General features: G+C 44.6%; 1 protein-coding gene across 1 annotated transcript; it reads right to left on the minus strand.

The window, feature by feature from the left end:
• Nucleotides 1-840: 840 nt before the first annotated feature.
• Nucleotides 841-24,995, minus strand: CAPN6 (calpain 6). The gene is made up of 13 exons (XM_065900857.1): nucleotides 24,857-24,995; nucleotides 18,346-18,525; nucleotides 9,429-9,560; nucleotides 8,176-8,384; nucleotides 7,471-7,663; nucleotides 6,718-6,911; nucleotides 6,384-6,461; nucleotides 6,098-6,284; nucleotides 4,036-4,158; nucleotides 3,655-3,857; nucleotides 2,958-3,079; nucleotides 2,307-2,443; nucleotides 841-1,459 (listed from the first exon to the last, which is right to left on the minus strand). The coding sequence occupies exons 2-13, from the start codon at nucleotides 18,508-18,510 to the stop codon at nucleotides 1,277-1,279; spliced, it is 1,926 nt and encodes a 641-aa protein (XP_065756929.1). The 5' UTR covers nucleotides 18,511-18,525; nucleotides 24,857-24,995; the 3' UTR covers nucleotides 841-1,276.
• Nucleotides 24,996-26,361: the final 1,366 nt, after the last annotated feature.

Here is a 26,361-nt window from a genome sequence, read left to right on the forward strand (position 1 = left end):
CATTTTATTTATCATTGCAGAAGCGTTGAAATATTCTAGGAGGTGGAGCTTGGGGGATGGGGAAAGGCTTCATGGAGGAGGTGGCATTTATGCTGGGCCTTGAAGGAGGGGTAGAATGTTGATAGAGGAGATGGAGGGAAGAACATTTCAGAATGACTGACTCTAGAGAAAATTCTATAGAAGGACTGAAAAAACAAGAGGGCAAACAAACACCCCCAGGGAGTGAACGCTCCCAACTGGGAGAAAAGCCTGAGGGGTCTCAAGCCCCCCAGATGGGGTCTTCAGTACCAATGATATTAGGAGGCACAGGACAACGGGCTTGTTTGTAAACCTAGCAGCAGCAGGAGGTCACATTTGCAGTCAGGGGCCCCAAACTGGCGAGACTATGCCTGGATGGAGTCTCTCGTCCTTTTATCCTGCGTGGTCCTTATTCATCCTTCCTCTTGCCCGCTGACTGCCTGAACGGTAGTTCGTGCGCGCCCACGTGCGCGTGTGTGAGTGTAGGTGTGTGTGGATGCGTGGGGGACCGAGGCTTTGTCTCCCACTGCAGCTTCTTCCACTTTTCCCTCTTGTGGCACACAGCTGGCTTCCACGGAGCTGGAGCTCGGGCCCTTCCCACTGTCTGAGGCTCACGGAACTCCAGCTCTTGATTAAGCACCTAGGAAGCTTCCTCAACATGAAGGTAAAACCTACCGTGGGGGGTGACTTGGGTCAGGGCAGGACTACACTTTCCAGAGGTGGTGGTTGGTGGTGGTGGTGATGGCGGTGCCGGCGGTAAGGGCTGGGGATGTATAAACAGGCTGTGGCTGCTGGGTAAAAGGCTGCTGGGACACCTGTAGTGTTCAGTCAGGAGCTGGGATGTCAGGCTAGACCTGCTTGGCCTTGATCACCCCTCCGCCTTCCTCAACATGCCCTACAGGGGAGACATTTTGGGCACCTGAAAACAGCTAAGACATCGGTAGGGTATCCAGGCTGTTGTCGTTGTCCTGCATGAATCTCACCCCCGGAAGCCCCAGAGATCTTTCCTTGGCCAACATCTGTCTGATCTTCAGATAGGACTGTCACCTCCCCCTGTCCAGCTGCTGGAGGTATATAGGTTATGTAGCTACTTATGCTACTCGGATGGGGAGGTATGGGGAACTTATCAGAAGAAAGGCAAAGTTAATTACTGTGAATTTCTTTCTTTCAAAAGATTATGAATCCTAGATAAGATCTAGCATCTGACAGAAAATAAAAGGATGGGAAAGCTCTGTCAGGATTCCCTGGAGCTGGAGATTTAGAGCTCAGTGAGATCATCACTGGAAATAACCTTGAAGCTGATGTGGCCTTGTTTAACTTTGGCAGTTGGACCACCCTTCTTACGCAGGTACAGGGACTTCAGATCACGGCAGTCACTGGGGTCAGCATCCAGAGTGACCTGCCCCAAGAACTGATCACAGAACTTTCGTCTGTTCCAGACCTGGAGAGACAAGTCAAGAAAGTGAAGATGAGCAACCCTCTGTAACATTGGACTTTGCCGAGTGGCATCTAGAACCTAATGCCGGGCTTTGGAAGGTCTGTTTAAAAACCAAGAGACTGTACTTCCTGATACCTCTCTGGCTAAGGGGAAAGTACCTCAAAGAGGAGAGACGAAAAGCCACCAGTCAGAGTTCAGAATCAACCTTGATCTATGAGATGGCCGCCGAAAGGCAGCTGGTCAGAAGCATTAAGTCAGAAAAACAGCCAAACCACAGTGCTCCATTCCGAGCAGCAGGGCGAGGGTCATGTGAATTGGCATATACTTCAGTACCTGTGTTAACATGCGTATCTGCCAGCATGCGGGCTTCTGCCCACAATGAAAGAACAGAGGAGAGGAGATTTAGGATGGAGGTTCGAAAGGAAGCCAGTGATTGTGCCTGGGGGGAGGTGTCTTCCAGTACAAAACAAACAGACAAAAAACCAGGATAGGGCTTCCCTGGTGGCACAGTGGTTGAGAGTCCGCCTGCCGATTCAGGGGACGCGGGTTCGTGCCCCGGTCCGGGAGGATCCCATGTGCCGCGGAGCGGCTGGGCCCGTGAGCCATGGCCGCTGAGCCCGTGCGTCCGGAGCCTGTGTTCCGCAGCGGGAGAGGCCACAACAGTGAGAGGCCCGCGTACCGCAAAAAAAAAAAAAAAAAAAAAAAAAAAAAAAAAAAAAAAAAAACCAAAACAAACAAACAAAACAGGATAAGCCTTGCTCCGTATCCTAGACATCTGTGAGGCACTTGGGATCATCCAGTATCTGGTACTGAATATGAGCCACGTGAGGGTCCCCGTTCACATCCTCACCTGCACTATAATAGGAATGTCAGTGGTCCTTCTGTAGAAAATGGCCTGGGTGTCAAAAATGGCATGAACAGTATTCTTTTGGACAGGCGAACGGACTTCCTCCTTTCCACACTTGATGACCAAATATGGGTTTACAGCTGGAACAAAGTAACATTTATTTTTAACACAGTGATTAAAAGTCCTCTTTCTAGATAGTCAAGACACTATCTCACTAAGTCTATTCTGGGACTTTGGTTCCTCTTTCCCTTTTCTTTTCTATACTTTATATAGGGATATAGAAATGAATATTAGATAGGCCCTTGCCCCAAGACTTTTATATCCCATTTTCTCTTTTTTTAAATTGAAGTACAGTTGATTTACAACATGGTGTTAATTTCTGCTGTACAGCAAAGCGATTCAGTTATATACATTCTTTTTAAAATATTCTTTTCCATTATGGTTTATCACAGGATATTGAATATAGTTCCCTGTGCTATACAGTAGGACCTTGTTGTTTATATATATCCCATTTTCCTACCACGGTTGACAGCCGTTCTGACTTTTCTACACGGAAAACGCCATTGGAGAGAATCATGTGTGACCACTTTTTCTAACCATATATGCAATAAATGAAACTGATTTTGCTTTCCCAGACACCCCTGCAGTTCTTACTTTCATTGGCATACTTCTTCTCCAGGCCCTCAGCACTGTGCACTGTGATCTGGGTGACAACCTTGGGGTAGCCACGAGCCAGATTCCAGCAGGACATCTTGGGCATGTCCAGAGTCAGCTCCCTGGAACATCAAAAAGAAGACACGTCATCCATGACGAATGCCCTTTGATGAGGAGATAGGCTCGCCAAAGCAGACCCTGTTGTTGAAAAACACGAAATGCCAAGTGACCTAGCCCATTCCTCCTCTGACATGGCTTATATTTTATGAGTATGTTTTCCTTTCCCCTTGCTTTAAGGCCCAGCAGATAAAGATCAGAGTAGGCAGGGCTGGGGTGAAAAGGTAGCTTTGGTGACCCAGCACTCAGAACATAATAGAGGAGCAGTGAGGAGTGCCAGCTGTTTAAGAGAAGAAAGAGTCAGCCAGAGAACAGAAGATAAAATATAAGTGGAAAAGCTTAGGCTATAGGCCTGTTCTCCTTAAATGGCAGCTCAAAGTGCTGAAGCTCTGACCTCCGCAGGGAACTTCTCTCAACCCACACCACTTTGAGAAATCTTTCTCCTGCCATCACTGCAGTTAAATCTGACTTGAATAAGTTGTCCCTTTGAGCGTCCACCTAGGGGAAGAGGGCCAAGAGGGTTAGGACTGGAGGCAAGGCACGGAATGGGAGTTGGCAGGGCTGGCCGAGGAAACGGCACCTGAGCTGGACAGGCACTTCAGAGAAGATTCTCAAGAGAAACTCGCTGGTGCGGCCATGCTGGAACATAGTTGGGACAAGCACGTAGTTGCCTTTCTTCAGGTACTTGCTCAGAAACACGGTGCGCGTGTCAATATAAGTGGAGGTCCCCGCACGCTCCTGGATGTACAGGTGGTGGAGGCGGAATTTGCGGTTCATCTCCACCTGGAAATGCAAGAGAAGGAGATGCTCCATTGCACTCAAATCATAGTTTTTGCATTTGAAGATCCTAGCTCTTCTACTTTCTTTATCCCTCGACCTTTCTTAATTCCCCTAACCCCAAGCCGTCCTAATTTTGACACTGTTTGCCATCATTCTCTCTGCTCCAAAGGCCCATTCTTACCTTGAAGAGCTCAAAGCCGATGATGTAATTGTCGGGTCTTCCCATGCGGCGGTAAGTGCGCAGGTCTTTTTGCTGCAGAGACATGATGACCTTGTGCCCATCCTCGGGCACAGTGAAGATGTACTAAGGGAAAGAGGCCAGCAAGGAGCTTAGTTAGCACTTCTGTTTCAGATGAGCCAGCTCAAATTTCAGGGAAGAAAACTCTACCTTGCAAAGCAGAGACTTGGGTCATGTTCTGGGCTTTGCCATTGACTTGCTAAATGCAGATCCTAATGTTTGCTTCTCCCTATGGCATTCAGCATGTGCTGAGAGAGCCAACTTCATACCTAGGCCTTTGATGCCAAAGGGGGTATGCTTTGTTTTAATAAGTTCTTGGTAGGATCTTGGGTTTTTAAAAATTGTCCCCTTGTGGGCTTCCCTGGTGGCACAGTGGTTAAGAATCCGCCTGCCAATGCAGGGGACACGGGTTCGAGCCCTGGTCTGGGAAGATCCCACATGCCACGGAGCAACTGGGCCCGTGTGCCACAACTACTGAGCCTGCGCTCTAGAGCCCGCGAGCCACAACTACTGAAGCCCGCGTGCCTAGAGCCCGTGCTCCGTAACAAGAGATGCCACCGCAATGAGAAGCCCACGCACCACAAAGAAGAGTAGCCCCAGCTCGCCGCAACTAGAGAAAGCCTGCACACAGCAACGAAGATCCAACGCAGCCGAAAATAAATAAATTAAATACATAACATTTTTTTAAATCGTATAAACTGTCCCCTTGTTTTTAAAAGCTGTACACAGGAAAATTTGAGAATCAACAAAGACAGAAAGCATCCTTGCTTGACTTAACCTGACACTGCAGCATTCCCCTAGGCTAGCCTCCTAATGCCAGCCCAGATGTGTGACTTGTGGAAGGGGCCGGATCCATTACCTTGGTGAACTGATGCTTTGCTATCACCATTTTAAGGATGCTGCAGTCCTTTTCTAGAGACTTCCCAAACATCATCTGCGGAATCATGGTGCCATTGGGAAGTAAGACTAAAAGGCATCAGATTTCTCTCTCTCTCTCCCCCAACCCTCCCACCAAGAAACAGGAAACAGATGCAGAAACATGCGCTCACGAGGCACCCGTCAGTTCATCCTGCACAGACACTTAAACAGTGACGCCAAAAAGCCCATTTCCCCAGTTTGGTATACGTTCCTGATAGTTAAAGCATTTCCAGGGCTGTAAATGAAGGGGGGTGGCAATAGGAGCTTTCTTTTCTTTAGGGGCAATTAAGGTGGAAGGAATGGAGACAACTATGAGTTACGTAAATCAGCCCACCAGCTTTAGTATCCTTCGAAGTGGCTGGCCAATGAAGCTCATGGAAAGAAAAGACACACTCGTGTAAGGCTGCAATACAGTCAGAAGTCTTGTCTCCTGTGGTTAGCTCATCAGCACATTTGCAGATGAAACCATCAAGGTTATTATAGGTTCAGGCTTTGGATGTTCGGATTTTTTGCTTTGGGGTGTGCCTGGGCTTGACCTCTAATGTGTCATCTGGAATAGCATTGTAATGGGAGATGGATGGAACGGGGTCATTGACAGGGTAGCGATTCAAATCCTGAGAAGAATGACCTGGTATTCTAGATGAGAAAAGGGAGGCCTAATGATGGGGTTCAGAAGAATCACCTGCGTGAGAAAGAGGACACATATAGTAAATGCGTACCCAAGAGAGCAATTAGGCAGTAAAGAAATGAAAAAGAATTGAGAAAACGTCAGGGAGCAGGTCCTTTCTCTCTAATGTGGGACCATCACAAGGAAGCAGGGAGTGTCAAAGCATACCCAGCAATACGGTCAGGAGAGAGGCAGCCAGAGGAGGTGGCTTGGATTTGATAATGTCACCAAGTCACGTCTCTACAAAGAGACACAGTCTGCTTTACAGGCATCTGAGGCAATCCCTATGCATCTTGGTTGATGAATATTACACAATAGCTGCAAATGGGAGAACTGATGTCAAAGAAATACTCCAAGGTGAGACCTGGCTTCCTATTGCCTTGATAACTTGAAGGCAAAGAAAAAGAATTTGATTTAAACCTGGGGATTCTGCAGGAAGGTATCACGGTTGTTATAGCAGCCTCCTGAACGGTTCATCAGCGGATCATCATCCACAGTCCAGCATCCCACCACCGATTCCAGCTCCTTGCGGCCAAAAATAGGGTTGTTCACATTGCGGCAGACATTCAGTTCATGGAAGTTGCGGCAAAAGTCCTCCAGGCTCATCCTGAATGGAAGGAAAGAAATGAAGATGACACTTAATACCCACCCCTGCGGTTCCGTGTGGAAGCCCCAATTCCCTTTAGCACAGAAAACCTCTACGCACCAAAACTCTCCATCATCAGACATAACAAGCCCCAGGTTCTTGCGATCTGCTGCAGTCAGCTGCTGCCACTCTTCAGAACTAAAGGCAAATGAACAAAGGGATAAGCCATTATGTTTGCCATTGACTTCCTACAGTAAGCAGGCTGCCAAAGGAACAGAATACATGAGGACTGGGACAGCTCTGTCTCACCACCAGCTAAGTCACAGGCCCCATGTCCGAGAAGGACCCACAGATGTCACTAAGTATTGACAGCCCACTAGCAGTCTGGAGGGATGGGATCGGGAGAACGTATAGGGCTTTGGGGATGCAGGAATCAAAGTGGAAAGCCACTCACATCTCACTCCAGGGCCCACTCCATTCTTGTCTTCCCAAGGGGTTCCTCAGACGAATCATGTACAGCTTCTCCGTACTGAAGACTTCCACGAGTCTTTCTCCAAGACGAATCTTGCGAATATCAGTCATGGTGTACGTATGGCCCTTCAGTAGACCCCAATCAGTTTCAACTTCTTGTTCCTCCTGATTGGGAAACTGAGAGCAAAGAGAGATACATAAGGGCACAAGGACTGGGAGATCCAAGGCTTGGTTCTTCCTCTTCTTTGATTGGTTTACCCGAGTATGGCTGGAATTAGTTCTCTTATGCAAATAGAAATTTGATCCTGCCACCTAACTTGACACAAAGCAAGCCAAGGAAAGGAAATAAAGAATTTAATATAACAACTCAAACAATTCAAATGACCCACGGTAGTACGTTGATATGAAGAGCATTGAAATTTGTCGTTGGGGTTGGTTAATTCTCTGAGCAAACAGCTATAACCGCCACACCCAGGAGCAGAGGCACGAGGAATAATTTAGCAGAGACTATTTACATCAGCTCGGATGCGCATCGGCCTCCAGCGGGATGACTGGTACAAAAGGAAAATAGGTTAAAGCTCCTTAGCCTCTGCGCCAGGGCTCAGTGCCTATTGTTAGCTTTCTGAGTTTCATAATGACTTGTCCTGGATCTCCAGGGTGAGGGTGATGTTCTCCACTAAATGCCACGGTCTCCTCTGCCAGAAGTGAGCGAAGAGTGGTTTTGGTGAGTACAAACCTCAATGGAGCAACAGATCAGACCTCCTTTGGTAAATGTTTTGTACAGTTCTCCAAACAGCTTGTACTTCTCCTCAACGAGCTCAGTGTATCTTCCCTTCTGCATGTCAACAGTTTCAGCCAATGTGCCAGTGAAGTCCACGATGATATCAGTAGTGGTCAGACCATCGAGGGCTTCATAACAGCCAAGCAGCCTGGGGGCAAATATGCAAAGTTATCTTTGTAAAAGTGTTTTTCCAGGTCAAGGACATCTTGTCCCCCCAAGTTAAAACAGTCCTTGCCCAGCCAGCCTTTACCGGCTAGCTTTCCTCTAGGTACAAAATGAGAGATACTTTGAGAATATAGCCACATTTCTAGGTTTAGGCTATGTTATCTAGGACGGTCCATGCAGAAACTTCTTTCTACAGGTAAATATTAGACAAGGAGAAAATCTGCGGCCATAATGCCATGTGATCTGTAGATCAGCAGCAGGAAGAGGGCACCTGGGAGCAGTAAGGGCTTAACGGAAACTGGAACAGCTGATTTCTTTCTCATCTGGAATCAGGGAGGGCCATTCCCAGGTCCAAAGCAATGCCTTGGATCTGATTGATATCCTACCCAATTTAAAGCCCAAGGCTAAGCTGGGAGAGCATGAGTTCCCAAGGACGAATGTGACCTTCCTTTCCTTGTGTAGCCTGACCACTGACTAGCCAGTCCCCCTCCTTACTTGGCATAAGCTTTTTCCAACAGAGCATTCCAAAACTCATTCATGGAGGTGGAGAAGGAGAAAACGAGATCTCCATTGATGGTGGGCAGCAAGTCATCAATCACCACCTCGGTCCATTCTCCAAAATGCCAGAAACGGAAGCGAAATATCCCAGCATATTTATCTAGTTTTCGAGGGTCCCATTCCTGTTCCTTATGGTTGGGAATTGTCTGGAAATATAAGGACATTCAATCAACTGTTATTCACCAGACCATATCCAAATATTGAGATTACAATTGACTTCTGACAAATCCCATGTGGCAACAGGAAGCACACCAAATACATTTGGTTTGGGTCTAGGTAGGAAGTCCCTGGTAGGGCATTTTTTCCTGCAATTTTTGCTCCCCCAGTTCAGTTTTGCTGAGGATAGTATTACCATGCTTGCCCTGAATACACACAGGGTGACTGGGGGCAGCAAGTTATGGGTTAAATTATTTACCACAGTTAATCTACAAACTCGATCATGAGAGACTGTCGGCACAAACGTATTCGTGGTTGCATATTTAACCACATAAACAAAGGCATTTTAAAAAGCAAAATCAATCAAAACACAAGGTCCCCTGTGGTTTCAGTTTTTAAAGGTCCATCCTAGAGAGTTCGTGCAGAATCTATAGACTATAGATTTTATTCACACCTTGAATAAAAATATATTTGGGAAAGTCTCCTTTTTAAATACAACTACACATTCATCTTCGAAAATTGTTATTTTCTGAAGAAAATGCTCTAATTTTTCCCAGGTCAACACTTCATTGCCTTGAACTCTGCCTAAATGCCAAAGGAATTTTTGTACTCTTATAATTTATTAGAACCTTTTCAAGGATCTAGTTCCACCTTTCTCACCTTTTCTTTTGTTCACATCTGTCAGTGACTTCCTGGCCCCCAGTGGCTTTTTACCCCAGTAGGTACTGAGAATGCAAGTATGCAGAGCTACTGAGTCAAAGTACTGCAAGTGACAAAAGATCACCTAATATGTGCGACAAAGCAAATAGAGTAAAATGTTAACGGTAGAATCTAGGTGAGTAAATGGGTGTTAACTGTAAAATTCTTTCAACTTTCTGTATTTGTGAACATTCTCATAATAAAATTGAGGGAAATCGCCTTCAATCATTAATACTTCTGACTTCAGGGATTAAACAATCTGAGACAGTTACGAGCTGACTTTTCCTAAAGTTACTAAAGAAGACAAGAAGGTGGAAACCGAGTGAGGTCGGTACCTTTGTCCAGTGAGACTCCTGAACAGCCAAACAGGAAAATGCAGAGACCATTGGCTTGTGCCCCAGTCTCCCTTGGGTCAGCTGGTGGTTGCTGATATTGCCCACAATCAGGCGGGGGTCATCGCAGATGTCCTGTGGATACAACAGTTCGTTCTAAGAGCCTGGGAAGTGTTCCCCACGGGTCAGTGTGAGCTCAGCTAGGCAGGACAGACTTCACAGATGAGGTAAGGTGGAAAGATTACCAGGACTTCCACAGGTAGGAGAAAGGCAAGGTTGGGGGGTTGTGGAAACAAACACAAAGCAGTAGCTCATCAAGACACAGGAAAAAGGGTCATGTGGGAAGGTGGCAGGAGAAATGGAAGAAGAGGATGCGACTGAGACAGGATGAGACGTGCTGGTGGGAGCCCTCAGACATAGCTATCATTGAGGTTTAGAGAGTTTTCACTGCAGCAGTGAGTTGGTAGAGAACGAGGGATTAGCACATTACATTCTGATCCTATTTGTCAGGATGAGATTTTCTGAAGCGCCTGTGTTCAGATGGGTGATTGCACTTAAAAGACAAGGCCTGATAGAGGTGGACATTAATGCTTCTCCCTCTCCAGAAAAATGAGTTAGGAGACCTTATACGTGAAGCCCTTTCCTAACACAAAGCAGAGGCAACAGCGGTGTCCGTGCAGCAAGATTTCCCCACATCTTTGGATGAATACAGATGGCAGCAGCACGAATAGCAGGTGGTAATAGACCGCATCTAGGAGCACTTCAACAGACATTCTTTTCCCACAGGGGATGTTCAGAACCTGGACAGAATGGGGCAAGTATTTGTTTGAGGCGTATGTGTGTGTCTTTCCCCAACATATCATTAGCTGTGCCATTCCCACTGCAAGTAGGAAAATGAGGCCCAAATAATACAATTCCAGCACAATGTAATGGAGGAATTTTCAAAGTATAATCAGTGCCTAAAGGAAGGATCCCCAAAATTTCCCTGGTGGTAGACAAAATAATTTGAATAGTGGTGGTAATGTTCACGCCGAAGCCTTAAGAATGACTAGAGTTAGCAGTTGGACAAGGGAGAGGGATGGAGGCATAAGGAGTAGAGAGACAGTCATGGACAGAGGTATAGTCACATACATGACACCATATAATTGAAGACACGTTTGCGTGACTCAGAGTATCGGCCCTTGCAGAGTTCAAAGGCAGGAAATACCAATGAAGTCTTGGGTAGATGGAGAGAGCTTCATGGAGGAGGCCGTTGGCCAGTACCTTGACATTTTTCTTACCCAGCAGAAATAAATCCTAGTCTCAAATGGAAAGAAAATCTAGACATATATCCTTTAAAAATTATTAAATAGAGACAGCTATATTTTTCTGGTTCTCAAACCTCTTTTTTTTAATGGACATAATTCTCCTTGATGAAGGGTCTGGTCTACAGAATGAAACATTCCATATATTCTTTAAAAGCCAAAATAACTCTGGAAAGGAATAGGCATTCTGGGCAAGGACACGTCCAAACTGAAGATTAATTGGTCATTCCTTTGCCAAAAGGAGAGTTAGGTGGGTTGTCATCAGCTTTGGTTTTCTGGTCTTATTTTTTTTTTAGATGCATGTCTGGTGTCTCATTACTTTTTTGTCTTAGTAGAAGGCTTCTATCTTACTAAATTTTTTCATGCGTTGGGAGCTGCCTGTGTTTTCACTTATTGAACATAAAGCAGGTGTGTTGGGTGGATTCAGTCCTGATATCCTTTCTCTTCTGATTGTTTCTTTGCCCTTTCTAAGATGAGACGAAATACAGTTTTTCCTTTCTGAGTCAGGCGTTACCATTTTATTTGTAGCAAGATGTAAAGTTATACAGTGATTTCTGGGACTTAGATGATGCATATAATAGTTTCCAAGCATGAAAAAACAATAAAGTGAACATCGATATGTGGAAAAGTGTGTTTTTAGATTATTAAGGCAAATTATTTGCTGGTTTTATGTAGAGTTATTAGTGGTTGGGGTGACATTAAAGTGTCTTGATTTTCCACAAGGCTTTAATTCACAGCAGGGATCTAGGCTCAGCAAACACTTTTGGCGTGTCAACTTCTATTTAAGACCTAAAGGATCATGTAAATAAGCAAAAAGACATGGAAACAGAACTCAAATTGAGGAACTGGATGATTATTCTCCTGTCGACTAATGTGAATGTGATTTATATATATATATATATATATATATATATATAGTGTGTGTGTGTGTGTGTGCGTGTGTGTGTGTGTGTGTGTGTAAAGCTGTGTGTAATCATGGGAGAATATACATTTGGGCAAAAAATCCACCTTATTTTCCATTTCCTCTCATAAACTGGCCCATGCCCCAGTTTTACTTCACCACTCTTCATACATGATGGATGGCTACTTCTTAACAATGTGTTTTTAAAAATGAGTTAACAGTCCATAGACTGTCAAACCTGGAAGGAATTTAGAGACAATTTAGTCAACCTGTTTATTTTACAAATGAGGAAACAGGCTCAGAGAAGGGCAGTAACTTGCCTCTCCTGTCATTTAGCTAGTTAGTAGACCTAGGACTAAAGTTTTAGGTTCTTCAGTTAGAGAAGGAACCTCTAGACATCAGCTGGTTCATCCTTTTGCCTTTAAGTTGATCAATGGTCACCATGCAAAGGATAGTACTGTGAAGCTCTTCAGGGGTGGAGATGCAATTCATTGTCTCAGTCATCCATCCCAGTGTTTTATGTCTCTTCGCTTAATGCTCACCTAAAAGCTCTCCATCATTCTGGAAGACTGGCTTAACTCATGTCTTAGCTTTTGGTTCTAGGCTAGATATCACCAATGTGCTTTAATCTCCTCAGTTTCATCCACTAAGTATGAATCAAACTCTTAGGTATGTCAGCACCGTGATGTGAAGCATGGGAGAACATTTTTATTAAGCCACATTTTTTTTTTTTACCTCTTTAAGGAAGTGAAAGACTAGAAATAGCTAAGGAGGTAGAAAGGGTAAAGGGTAATGAGCCAATGCAAATCTAACAGCCAAATGGACTTTTTGGTGACAAATTTGAAAACAATGAAATGGATATTTATTGAATTTTCCCCTAGATTTAGACAACTGGCTATAATTCCTGCGGGGGTAAGGAAGCAAGGCTGGAGACATTTTCCTGTAAGTCAAAGCTGGGATGCAGAGTGCAGATGGGACATTTCAGCCCAAGCTCTGCTGAAATGGTAGGGAGTGGAGCTGGAGGAGAGGTCACAGCTCACATAGTCACATATTTGGGTGGCTTGAGAGGTAGGGAAGATTGCTGAACCTCTAATGGTTCCCAGCTGTGTTGGCCTAGTCAACGTGATCCTTGAACCGGGCTGTTTGTCAAGGCAAAATAATTTCTTAGGGGGAAAATACGCAACTAGGAAGTCAAGCACCAAGAGTAAATCCAGGAATGGTCTCTGCAGACCCCTATCCCTGAGCCAAAGCCTTCTACTGATACAAGCAAAGCAGCACCTCTAGGAAGTATGTTCTCTTAGCTGAGCATTGAGAGATCCTCCTATCGTCCTTACCTCATCTCCTTTCCCAGAGACCTCTGGGTGGGGGGAGGGAGGCATACAGTTATAAGCCTTGGAGCCCCACGCACGTCACTCTATGTGGCTCTCTTCGCACCTACCACATCCACATATTTAGCAATTTTTTTTTTTACACAGGTGAAATTTGCTGACAATAAACATTGAGGTCCAGGGTAAACCTCAAGAACCACAGTAAAATGAAAGGCTGCCTAGAAAACCAGCAGCCGGAAGAGTGGAGGCATTTCAAAAGTGCTATGGGCAGTCTAGCAGTCCCATGGGGATGAGGACAGTGTGGACACTTACAAGTGAGGCCGGCCCTGCAGTAGGTACATTAGGACTAAGTCCAAGGCTCTAAGTCGTCCCAGAAGGCCCAGGGCTGCCATCCAGGGCCTGAGGGCTTTATCAGCTAGTCCAAGCAACCATTATCTTACCCTTAGAAAATTGTACCATCTCCAGACACGGCATTTATAGGTGGACCTCGGCTCAGGGACCAATGTTGAACCACCTGCACAAGGAGTCAACTTTACTTGCTGGGGAGTTTTGCTTCTGCATGACGATCTTGTCATTGGTAAAACATTCTCTTCCTTCTTAACCCCTCCAAGGGAAACTCAATATGGAACCATAGAATAATATCTTAAGCCCAACTTCCACTTCCAAACTGGACAAGCAAGTCACTACAGAATTATCTTCTTCTTTAAACCTTCAGACTTCTGCAAGGAGACTCCAGGTGTAAATCCCAAACTGCTTTATTGGGAAAAATTTATATATCCGTGCAATGGAATACAGTTCAGTGATAAAAAGAAACATACATGCTGCAACATGGATGATCCTTGAAAATCATGCTAATCTAAAGAAGCCAGTTACTTTTATGATTCCATTTTAAGTGAAACGTCCAGAATAAGCAAATCTAGACAGAAACCGAAAGTACATTACTGGTTGCCTGCGACTGGGGGGAGGAGGGGTTTACTCCCTGCAAATGTGCACAAGGGATTGTATTGGGATGGTGCAACTGGTCTAAAACTGGATTGTGGTGATGTTTGCACAACTCTGTAAATTTATTTTAAAAAATCATTGCTTAGTATACTTAAAGCAGCTGAATTTTATGGTGTATAAATTGTACTTTGATAAAGCTGCTAGCGTTTTTTAAATTCGGAATCTAAAATAAATAGGACAGATGGCGAGAATATTGGCCTATTCAACTCTTTTCGATTGTGTCAACAGAGAAAAACACTTAGGACCATTCACGTGGAGGCACATGATCTCTGGGAAGAAAAAGAAATTCATGAACAGTCTAGGCCAAAACTACTCTACACAGGTGTCCCATTCAGCTGGGTGTTGGAAATTTCTATTAGCACAAAGAGAGAAATATTTCCTCATTTAACGGGGTCCCTCATATGCAATCTCTCTCTGCTTCTAATGTCCCCTCTCAACCGATCCCTCCCATTCCTCCCACCTTTGCTTTAATCCAGAACGTCATCGGCCTCTTCTCACCCAAGGTAGTGAAAAGACCTGGGCAAGGGCCATGGTAGTGGAGGCTGAACTCAGAACTTGACCAGGAGAGCTGCCAGATCTTGTGCAGGTGCCCTGGCTTCCTCCACAGCCAGCTGTGCAATCCCCAAAAGGCCTTGCTCCATTTTAGCAGGAGAATAGCTGTGTCTGACTCGAAGACACCATTGTAGCTGGGTACGACTCAGTCAGGAAAAAAGCCAGAGGCGGGTGGGGGGGAGAGTCGCTGGAGAAGAGATTTTCTGTGGGAATTCGGTGGCTAGATTTCAGCCTAAAAATCCTACCTGCTGCCTTAGGATCACACTGTAACTCAGGGGAACTCAGCTCTTAGAATCTGCTAAGACTTTATAAGTTGAAGGTCCAGGAGGACAGGAAAGCCCAGGAGGACAGGTATCAGGCAATATAGCTGTGTACCCAGGAAGCTAGGCCAGTAGCTGGGGTCATCGGACCAATGGAGGTGTTAAGGGGAAGGATCTTCCTCTGAAAGGTATGGGCAGGTGAAGTGGCACCGAACAATTGCAAAACACTCTCATAATCCCTGCCTATCTAAAGTGGCTCCTTAGGGTGCAGCAGGGAAGTGGCAAGTGGGAAGAGGGGAGCTCAATCCTGCCCTAGGATGGTGGCGCTGGACTGCATTTGGCTGGTTTGATTAGCAGTGGTGTTTACAGACGTGGAGGCTTCACAACCCAGCAGGGAAAGAGACAGAAAATATCTGGTTAATCGTGTTTCTTCCATTTTAGAGACTTCAGAAGCTAACCCTGTTTGAGTACGAGGCGAGGTGGCATGCCAAGGGACAAGATGTCTGTAAGCTTCCCTGTAGATGAGGATCTCAACCTTGCCAATGAGGCAGGTGAGTCCAACGACCCATCTGGTCTTCCTGAGCCAATTTAGAGAGGCCGTCTCTTGGCTTTCCTGATGGGAGGCCAGAGAACTTGGACGTGGTTCTTGCCCCTAGGCTTGGCCTCCACTCTGGCTGGAGAGGAATCTCCAGCTTTTAGAAGAGACTCAGATGGTGGTCCGGAACCTTGTTTTTCCCCCTACTCCCCACAAGAGTCCCCCGCCCCAACTGCTCCAATCCGCCATGATCTCCTTTTCTTCAAAACCCTCTATGATTTACTGGCTATATGCCTGAAAATAGCATTTCCTCTGTGTAGCAGTAATTTCTTATTTAACTCTTCGATAGCTCAATATCCATCTCGTCAGCTGGAATGGGAATCCCTCGCCCCAGGCCTCGTCTGTATCTTGCACAGAGGCTGGCATAGAGTAAGCGCTCGATGAATGCTTCTCAACTGACTCTCTCTTTGGGCCTAATTAAGACCAAGCTCAGAGTATGCTCTCAAAAGGGAGAGTCTGGATCAATTAATGGGTGTACAGCATCAACACAGTGAGGGGGAATGTGAGAACTTACTGGAGGGAAGCTACCTATTTTACCAAAAGAGACACGAGCAAATCTATCTCCCTGACATGGCTGCATGGTAGAGTAAAAACTAATACAGGCTTTGGAGTCAAACCTGGATTCAAATCCCAGCTTGTTAGTAGTCTGACCCTGGGAAAATTCTTACCTTCCCTCTGAGACACAGTTTCCTCATCAATAAAATGAACATAGTATCTACCCTTATTTTTCACACCAGGATAAAAGAATTACATCAAAGTGGTTTTTAAAGATACCTACCTTACTAAGCTATAGCAAATTAGGATGAAATGAAAAAATGTATAGAAAACTCCAAACACAGTATCTGGGCCCATAGTAGGCATGCCCTAAATGCTTATGCCTTGTTCCACCCCATTCACTCTCTCTTTCTGACACTCCCTCACCTTGGAAGGGGTATCGCTTGCCTCAGAGGCAAGATGGATTATTGCAGTGGTTACTAAGTTTTTTTCCTTCCCTGCTAATTCACCTAGGACTCAATCCACAGAATTTGGAAGATGAAGGCAAAGGACAAAGGACTGAGCCAAGATGGGGGAGGGAGGGTGCGTCTAAAGACGGGCCAATACAGGAAGCACTGTTGGCTTGGTTCACATCAGGAGAATGGCTTCATGTTGGCTTGCGATTTTACTGCCCGTCAGATCTCCTGCCACCTCGTCCAGGACCTCACCCCCATCCATTATTCCTTCTTTCTTCTGGGTCTTTAACCTCTCCTTTACTATTTCCTCCTTAGCCTATAAATATGTTCAAGTCTGTCCTATTTGTAAAAGACACCCTCCCCCAGAAAACCTCCCTCGATTCCCTGCCTTCTTTTCAGCTACTTCTGCCCTATCGATCTCCTTTCTTTCATAGCCAACCATCAACAAAGAGTGGTGGCTGGCCCTCATTATCACCATCCATTCATAAGAGTGGCTCCCAAACAGCACATTTCTATTTTCTCCATGCATTTGTTTTCCAGATTTGTATTGCAGGTCAGTGATCTACAGGGATGTCAACAGCTGGAGGCACAGAAACTGAGCCGCAGTGTAATCTTCCTTCTGATGGAGAGAACTTCTCCAACTCTTATATTCTCAGCGACTATCATACATTATGGGCAAAAATGGAGACATGTCCTCTGAGTCACACAGAAAACAAGAGCCTTGACGTGACCCATGTATCTTGGCACCCCCTGGTGGCAACCTACATAAACCGAAGTAGCTCTTGTAAGAACTCCCTTCAGGAGTTCAAGCTGTGGAAATTGTTCATTGAAGAAAGCGAACCTTGAGTTGCTGACTGAGATGGTTAATAGTGCGTAAAAAAGGTACATCATGAAATAGGATCAGAAGGTTTTCAGGATATGGTGAAAGTCCAAGAATTTGCATTTCATAACAGCCCTTGGTGGCTTATATACCTGGTCACCCACTTTGGGAAGGAGCCCAGGTTGACTATCCTTCTATCTAGTCATACCCTTTAGATATAACCAGGTTACTGTTTATTCTCCAGATTCCGACATCCTATCATTTTGTACATTGACCTCCCACTCATGTAGGACTTGTAAAGGGCTTCTGAGACTTGCTTTAGAGACACAACATGCAGATGTTCCACAGAGAACCATAGTAACTATGAATAGGTGGTGAAAGATACACAGTCTTACTTGGATCCCGCTTTGCTAATTGTGGGAGAATACAGACGATGGTATCCAAAGAGCAGCAAAGAAGTCTCCCTCCCCCAATTCAAACTCCATCTTGTTGAGTTTATTTCATTTATGCTCACCATATAAGTTTTTCTCTTCAATGGTCTGAGATTATCTTGAAGTTGCTGTCATAGGTAACTCAGTAAAGAAACAAGAGTATAGTTGCTTTCTGAGTTACCATATTTACTCAAATGAACTTCCAAGAGAAAACAAGCATGGTATATCTCTTTTTTGTTCTTTCTAGATTACTAAATCTGATAAAATGTGACTAAAATTCAAGATTCCTCAACTTAGAGCCAGAAGCACAAATCCATAAAACTTCCCATCTTAAAGCTGTCTGCTGGGAATTCTTAGGGCAGTGAAAATATTCGGATACCATAATTATGGTTATATGTCATTATACATTTGTCCAAACCCACAGAATGTACAACACTAGGAGTGAACTCTAATGTAAATTATGAACTTTGTGCGATTATGATGTGTCAGTGTAAATTCACCAGTTGTAACAGAGGTACCACGCTGAGAGGGGGCATTTGATAATGGGAGGGGCTCTGTATGTCTGGGGGCAGGGAATACATGGGAAATCTCTATACCTTCCTCTTAATTTTGCTGTGCTCTAAAAATATCAAAAGGATATTATGCTATAAAAAAATAAATAAAGTTGTCTGCTAAACTGGTCTATACGCAGTGGGCTGTGTGAGTGAAATAGTGGACCAAGTAGATTTATGATGAAAGAGATCAAGAGGGAAACAGAAACTGAAACAACAAAGTTACCTGGGGACGTTTCCACACCACCTTCCCAGGAAGCAGTCGGTTGTAGAAAAGTGAATCATTCTCAGGCAAAAAGGTTGGATCACAGAAAAGTCTACCATCCCTGATGCATTCCTGCTTCAGTTCCTGGTACTTCTGGTTTTTGAAGAGCTTCAGAGGAGGACCCATAATGTCAAACTATGTCTAGAATGAGAAAATTGTTGTTATTGAAGGAAGAAGTTCTCAAGTCTTTTAAAGATTCCCTGAGATTAGACAAACAGTTGTCATCCCCGTGATTTATTCCCAGAGCCGGGCACCTCGGTTTTAGCTTTAAAGGAAAAGTCACCATGTTCAGGGAAAGAAGGGCCCAGGGTCTGCAGCAAATTCGTTTGGGGGTTGGGATAAGGCATCTAAACCATTTCTGGGTCTCAGTTTCCTCATCTGCCAAATGGGATAATATGGGCCTTAGCAATCTTATTGGAAAAATAGATAATAAACGTTAAGATTGCTAGTTAAACGTGAGTCATTATAATTTAAAGGGCAATCTTCCATCTTCCACTGGCAGGGAGGAGTTCAAGCACAGAAAAATTCTAAATTTGAAGAGAAAGGGGGAAAATCGCTTTACTACATTCAGAATAATTTGGTGCCCTGAAGGGCCACACACTTTGTGCTTGAGGAGAGAAGCAGCCCCTTTCACTTCTAACAAGCCCTTTTACACAATTCCTTCCCTTTTATCATTAAAGAGGTTTGCGTTTTTATTACTGGCCAGGAAGACTAAGGCAAGAAACGGAGCTCAGCAGATGGCCTCCAAAGACAAGGAAAGATAGAACGATTGTATGTGTCTGTCTTCTTCAAAGTCTAGTGTGCAATCATTGGCCCACCGTAAAAGGCAGACTCCGAAATTCAGTTACACTAATTTGGTGGATTCTTATTCCATGTCAATACACTGTTGCTTTCTTTTCTTAAAAAAAAAAAAACACAACAAAACAACTCTCACGTGGCTATACAGAGAATTAATATAGTGGCTCTTCAGGCAATGTCTGTCAGAGTGCGCCACACTCAAATGCCCCTGACGACTGGTTTTTTTGAGGATAATTTGAAAGGTAAATTTGATTTTAAACAGCTTTGGTTTGATAATAGGGTTTTCAATGACTTTGCTCGATTCACAAAGATAGATTTGTAATGATTTTAATGATCTTCTGATGACAGTCAATGGTAAATAGAAGGGGGCTGTAAAATCTATATGCACCAAGTATATCAAAAGTATATTTTAAGGATAACGGTGTCTATATTCTATGATTACATGAGGGTTGAAACAAAAAATCTGGCTAAGGTCAGAGTGTCTGCTAAAAAATGGATGAAATTTGAAAAAAAAGGCTAATTCATTAGCACTTTAAAGAATATCTGTGTAGGTAACACAGCTCAAAACTCAGTTAATAATGAGGCAGTTGCTACTTTATAAAATGTGTAATATTAATCAGACCTGTCTACTATCTTACTTCCTGTTCCTTTAGTATTACATTGAAATGCCTTACTGGTAAAGAAGTCTCCCCATTTGAAAACCATAAAAAAATTTAATTCGATGTTATTTGCAACCTACAATATATGTAAACAAACTTACCCTTTCTCTGAATCCAAGGAATAAGAAGCTGAAAATAACCAGTTTTTCCATAGCCTTGTTTATTGGCAATTGTTTTTCAAATGGAAGGCTACAGGAAACTGGAGGTACTGAAATGCTTTCAGTCATCAGATTTAAGTCTGTCCACGGGTTTTAGATATTAACGTGTATTTCACTGTGTTTGAAGTCGTGGACAGTATCAGTAATAGTTTTCCATTAAGCAGCATCAGAGCCAATCTGAATGTATGCCCAGGCTCCTTTCTGGGGCCTTTTACAAATGGACCCCGATTTTTACATGTGCTCAAACTTACAACAAATCCTACCGTGCCTCTCGCTTTTCCTGGAAGGTTGGGTGGATTGCCAGAGGCTGGGGACTGCAAATGGGGGATCGTCTGGGACAGTTAGGATATTTAGTTTCCCAGAGCCTCCTAGTTCCTGAACATTTTGGATAAGTGAGCGTTTCCTGCTCTTGGGAAGGCCCGCTGCTGCTGCCAGTCTACCTTGTTACCTAGTCAAATGGCGAGGCAGGCAAGGAGCCTGCAAAGGGAATCCCTATTATATAAAGAGGCCTGTCTACAGATAGAAACAGCATCAGTTGAGAAGAAAATCAAGTTTGATTTTCAAAACCGCTATGATTCCAGTCGACTTTATCAGAGACAGAATGTACAGCTGGTGCAGAGAATTCAAGCTTTTTGGGTGAGGGCACATGCATTTTGGGGGCACACAGAAAATAAGGAATAGCGAGCAATAGCCTCAACTTCGACAGGCATTCGTTAGAGTACAATTGCAGTCCCACACCCCGTCGGACTTGCAGAGTAGAATTGCCCCCAATTTCTGACTAGGTAGCAGAAAACTCTATTCCATTTGCTGTGACCTTGGTTTCTTTGTGCCTCGGTTTTCTCAACAGGGGAGTGGGGTTATTTATCTTGCCCTCCTTACACTGTGGCTCTCCCTAATGAGATGGCTAGTGTACAGGTGTTTCGAATAAGCAGAAAGGGCTCCATAAGTGCAAGATACACACTGTAAGCCCTCTCACTGCCTGGCACAGAGCTAGGTACCCAGCCATCGTTCAGGAAATATTTGTGGAATGGATGAATGTCTTATGTAGAAAATTAATGTTTGTGTAGCAATTTATTGTTTGAAGGGTGCATTTCAGCTCATGTCCTCTTCATGGCAGCCATGTTTTGTAGATGTTATCTGTGCCCTTCATTTTGTATCTCCAGAAACGGCAGCTCAGACAAGGGGCAGCTAGAAAATGGCGGAGCTGACTCAAAGCCTGGTCTGTGTTAACACCCGATTTAGTCTACAGCTTTCTATCACACCACACTGCTTCTTTTGCTCACTGCCTTCTTAAAGAAGGGATTTTTTTTTTTAGCTCAAATGAGGAAAACCCTCCAAAGCAAACATGATACCTAACTTGGAGGCATTCTGCCTAGAATTCATTGCCGTGGTAGATATTGAAAAGGTTCTTTATTTCCATGGTTTGATGAGCATGGGAGAATCCAAACACTTCACATCTCAGGGTTCATCAGTTAAGTCTCAGAAAACTTTTGGAAAGTCAGAAATTTGTCTTGGGTTTGTCATCAACAACTTGCCCTGTCAGGGTATAGGAGAGTGGAGAAGGGAATGTTCCTTCTTTGCTATCTTACTGTACCCAGCTGTGAAGACAAGAGAGCCTTTAGGTTAAAGACCACATATAGGAAAGTCAGTAAACAGAAGCAAAGCTGGGGTTTTGAGTATCAACCAGAGAAGGCCTCCAGCTAACAAAGGGAACATGCACATTTAAGAAGGGGGACCTTGTGTCCTGAGGGCTAGTATTATGGGTGGTTGGGTGAAAAAGAGTGTGGAGTTTTGTATTGAGACAATGGTCTTAAGAAGTACCGTTTGAGTGGGGATCCTTCATCCAGAGAGAATGAAGAAGGCCGTGTGAACCAAAGCTAGTGGGAGGGGTGGCTCCAGGGTGCGGTGAGTTAGGAGTTGCCAGGGAAAGTTGAGGGAGCCTGCCACGTGGAACACGAGGCCACAGTTAGGAGAGGGGGCTTTTGCTACTCACCGGACTAGAAAGCTTGGGAAGCTGGACAAAGTCTTAAGAGGAAAATCGTTTGTTCTTTACCTGTGGGTCAGCCTTAGAGTAGAAACCAGATTTTGCTCTTAAAAATGAAATCTGCCTCAGTTTACTCAGAATTATGATCTGATAAGAGGAATTTTTACTCAGAATTATGATCTGATAAGAGGAAATCCAGTCTGTGGTTTACAACCTGCTTTCCACTGCGGTGAGTGGGAGGGCAGGGGACGGCATTTAAGGGGGAGAGAGAGAGAGAACAGGGCCCCCGAGAGTGTTGTTCCTGGCTGTTTTCTCCTTTTCCCCAGTTTCCCCCTTGTATTCTACTTGGGGCAAAATCGGACGTCAAAGCGATTGGGGGTTTGCAGAGCAGAGTGAATACAGAAGACTTAACTCTGCCCTGGCATGAAGTAGCAGCCACTTTCACCTCAATCGGGGGTCTCTATCCTCACCCCTGGGGGTGGTGTGAGGAGAGAAATGGGGCTTGGAGAAGGAGAAGTAATCAAAATTCAGCATCCACATTTTACCCAGAGAAGAGTTGCTTTCCACGTCTACACAGGCAGAAGCATAGGCACACCTTAGAGAATGCATCTAACCAAGGAACATATGGTTCTTCAGATTCAAATTGTTGGCCAGATATTCTGAGGTCTGAAAGGGACCACAAAAGTCCTCTGATCCAGCCTTATATAGAACACATCTACTCTGCCCATAGAGAAGACCCTGTTCAAAGAAATTCCAAGAAAAAGAGTGCACAATTTCCTTTAATTCCGTTGCAGAACTCTATCAAAAAATGAAAAGCAATTCAAAATCATGAAAAGAGCACACATAGTCAGGAGATCCAGTCCCAAATACCATCATTTAGTGTAGATAACATCTCTGTCCCTCAGTTTCCCCATAAGAGCAATGGGAATAAAATGGCTGCCCCATATACACCTCAGGGTGTTATTGGGGAGATCTAACAAAATTAGGAATGTGGACATGCTTTTTAACTATTAAGGATAAGACCAATATAGGGCAGTAGTATTAGGAAGCGCTCGTTCTAAGCAAGTAAAATCCCTTTTCTGTCCTTAGTGGAAAATGAGGAGATTTGATCACATACTTTAAGTAAGACACACACAAACATTTGAAAGACCAATATAAAATGGCCCCTCTGCCATTCAGTACCTCCTCTCTCTTCCACCTCTCCATTTTGGCTGACTTGCCCCACTACCCCTTTTATTTTTCCCTCTTGGCTGGAATAAGCCCATCCTATAAGTCTAATTTTATAGCCCTGCGAAAATCTAATTCCAGTTTTTCTAGAATGTTACATTGGATGGACTCTTAGAGATAGATCACTTAGTCCAATTCCTTGCTTTTACAGGAAGGTGAAGGGACTTGTCCAAGGTTGCACAGTTAGTGACAGAGCTAGCACTAAAACCTGGACCTCCTGACTCGTTTTACCACAATTAAAAAAAAAGCTGGGGGAGCATGCCAACACAAAACCTCAAGACATTGCTTTTGAAAATTCTTATTGTCCTCTTCTTACAAGAACGCACTTAGGAGTTTTGTTTTTGAATTGCTGTCAGAAGGTGAGATGATTTCAAATCAAGGCTAATCAAAGAAACACTGTTTTGGGGTCACAAAGGGGCTTTTTCTGCTTTTAATTTAGGGACTGAAAACTCCCAAGGATACGGAAAGCCTGCTTTTTAACCTATTCCTGACTACACAAGTGTTTAGACTTCTGCCTCGCCTGCTAAGGACTCTAAGGATAAATAAAGAATGCTATTCAAATCCAAAGTATTCATAAACGCACATGCGCGTCTGTGTACACACACTCACACAAACACAAACTGCAAGAGGAATGCAAGTTAATTAGCCGTCCCCCGTAGAATCTTTCCCTAAATTCCTTCAGACTATAAAATGTCCTTAATTTCACAACAAATATTAGCAAATGAGGCATTAGTCAAATTTCAATAAAAACATTAATTACAAACCAGGATGCTTTATCCTGAAGCCAGAAGTGACTGTCAGGATGGCAGAATTTGTTTAATTTTCCTATGTGCTTGTCACCATCTTTCAAGCTCCAAATCCTCAGAACCAATTTTTAAGCGCAATGCTCCAGTCCTTCTGCCACCCCGTTCTCACCCCAGCCTGCTCTGGTCAAGTAGTCCAGCTAAGCCCCCAGAACAATGTAGTTGCGGTAGAGACGGATAGAGCCCCCAGCTGCAAATCTAAGTTTACACCAATGAAAGAATCAGAGAAAAACAAAACCAGGCCAGCCAGGGGCTGATCATGAAATAGCCAAGATCAACCTGTCACCAGGACAGGAAGACCCCGGCTCTGCAGACAGGACAGACTCTGCTACCATTCCCTCCTGTGCAACAGTGTACCACCTATGGACCCCACTTCCAGGGCTTAAAGACCTTTTGCACACAATGTGGCTCCAAGATTCTGCCTGCATTTCAACAATTTGCCTACAATTGCGGGTCAGCAGAAGGTAGAATAAAGCCCTAAAAATGGGGATTCTCCCCCCCTCGCACTCGCCTCCCAGGTTTGTCCTTCCTTACCAGGTATTTTAAGTAACAGGAGACCAAAAAACAAAACAAAACAAAACCCTAGCAGATACCACCAGAAAAGTCTCATGGCCAGACAACCACAATTACCCCTTGCCCCCCCCTCCAAATAAGCAATCCAAAATTCCATTAGTTTTGAAGTTTCTAAACTGCTATTACGCACATACATTCGATCCAGACAAACCATAAAATGATAGCTGCGGAGTTTACCTATAAAGCGCAAGTTCCTTAATTTCATTTAGACTCTAAGTTATCCAGCAAATAAAATTGCAGGATGAGTTTGCGAATGTCCTCTCTCCTCACCTGAGTTATCCAAGGAGCCTTGTTGCTGCTGCTGCTGCCGCCGCCGCTGCCGCTGCTCTTAGCCAGGTAACCCCTACAAAGTCTGTTCAGTCAGTGCGGCTGAACAAAGATTCTGGCTTTCTTAACCTGAAAACTATTTGGGCTGTACCAAGCTCTGCTCACAGGGGGAGGTGCCTTGCAGAAAATTCAGGAGACTTTGCCCCGCCTAGCAGTCAGAAACTGATCCAGAGTCATGAGGAAAATCTGGAAAGCACCCCTACCAGATGTGCAGACGGGATGCCCACTCCAGACCCACCCACCAGCAAACTGAAAAACCCAGGAAAACACGTTCCAAAGCTCTTTCTGTTCCAAGGAGAAATAGGACTTTTCAGGGAGGGGTCTGAGAGATTTCTGACTTTTCTGTCCCAGGGTTAATAGTGCAGACCTGAGCATGACTCGAGAGAGGACATGGAGAGAAAACTCTTGAAGCGCTGGCAGAGTTCTTGTGGGCTCGGCCCTGTACACGGATCTACGCTGGTGATGAGGACTTCAGCGAGTGGGTGGGTGTGAAAGAGGAGACGGTGGGGCACAGGCAAGAAAAGGTTGCTTCGTGAAGCAACAGGTTACATCTGGCCAAGGGCAGAGAGAAGGGAGCAGTAAGAGGAAAGTGAATGGAGTTTGATTGCACGGCAGCTGTAAGAAACCTAATTTCTAGCAATGGGGCTGTGAAGAGTCTGCCTGGCGATGTTAGGTCCTGTTCCCTGGAACACAGCTAGCTTCTCAAGTCGTTTTTTTTGTTTCAATTTTCAGAAACGGTGAGGACTCCCATTGTCTCATTCCCCAGCTCTCCCAACCAATGCGGTGGTAACCTTTGACCAGAAATTACCACCCTCTGCCCCATCCCTGCACCAAATCTGCTGCTGGCTAGTTGAGGAGAGAGACAGAGGGAGAGAAAGAGAGACTTAGAAGGAAAAGGAGTGTGCTTGCCCTACTCACTGGCCCCAATATTTTCATGAAACAGATCTGAGCAGTTCTCTTAACTCTGATCTCTACGACCTCCTCCTTGGCACTTCACCACAACTCCCTCTGTGCCTTCTCGCCCTCTATGCCAAGATGGAAACTGAGCAACAGGTAGGGGGCAATACAAAACACCAGAACCCGGGAGAATGAGGGCTCTCAATATCGGCACCTGATTTGGTTCCTGAGTGACAGATTTCTCAAGCAAGTATGCCCCATATTGTGGGATTTTGGCTTTGAAACCAAGGGACGGTGTTTTGTCTGGGTTCATCAGCCATCTTTTCCACGTCCATAACTTTCAAATGAGTCGGGCATCGTTGAATCTGAGATTTAGAAGAAACTTTAGAGGTTCTATCTACCCTCCCGCTCAGTGCAGGAATATCATCCCGGTAATCTGGAAAGCTCATCCCTCTGTAAAGCAGCTTGTTCCACGTTTGGACATCCCCTAATTGTTAAAAAAAAAAAAAAAAAACGTATTCCTGGGCTCCCCTGGTGGCGCAGTGGTTGAG

The sequence above is a fragment of the Phocoena phocoena genome, chromosome X (genome assembly GCF_963924675.1).
Source record: "Phocoena phocoena chromosome X, mPhoPho1.1, whole genome shotgun sequence".
In the NCBI taxonomy this organism is placed as follows: Eukaryota; Metazoa; Chordata; class Mammalia; order Artiodactyla; family Phocoenidae; genus Phocoena; species Phocoena phocoena.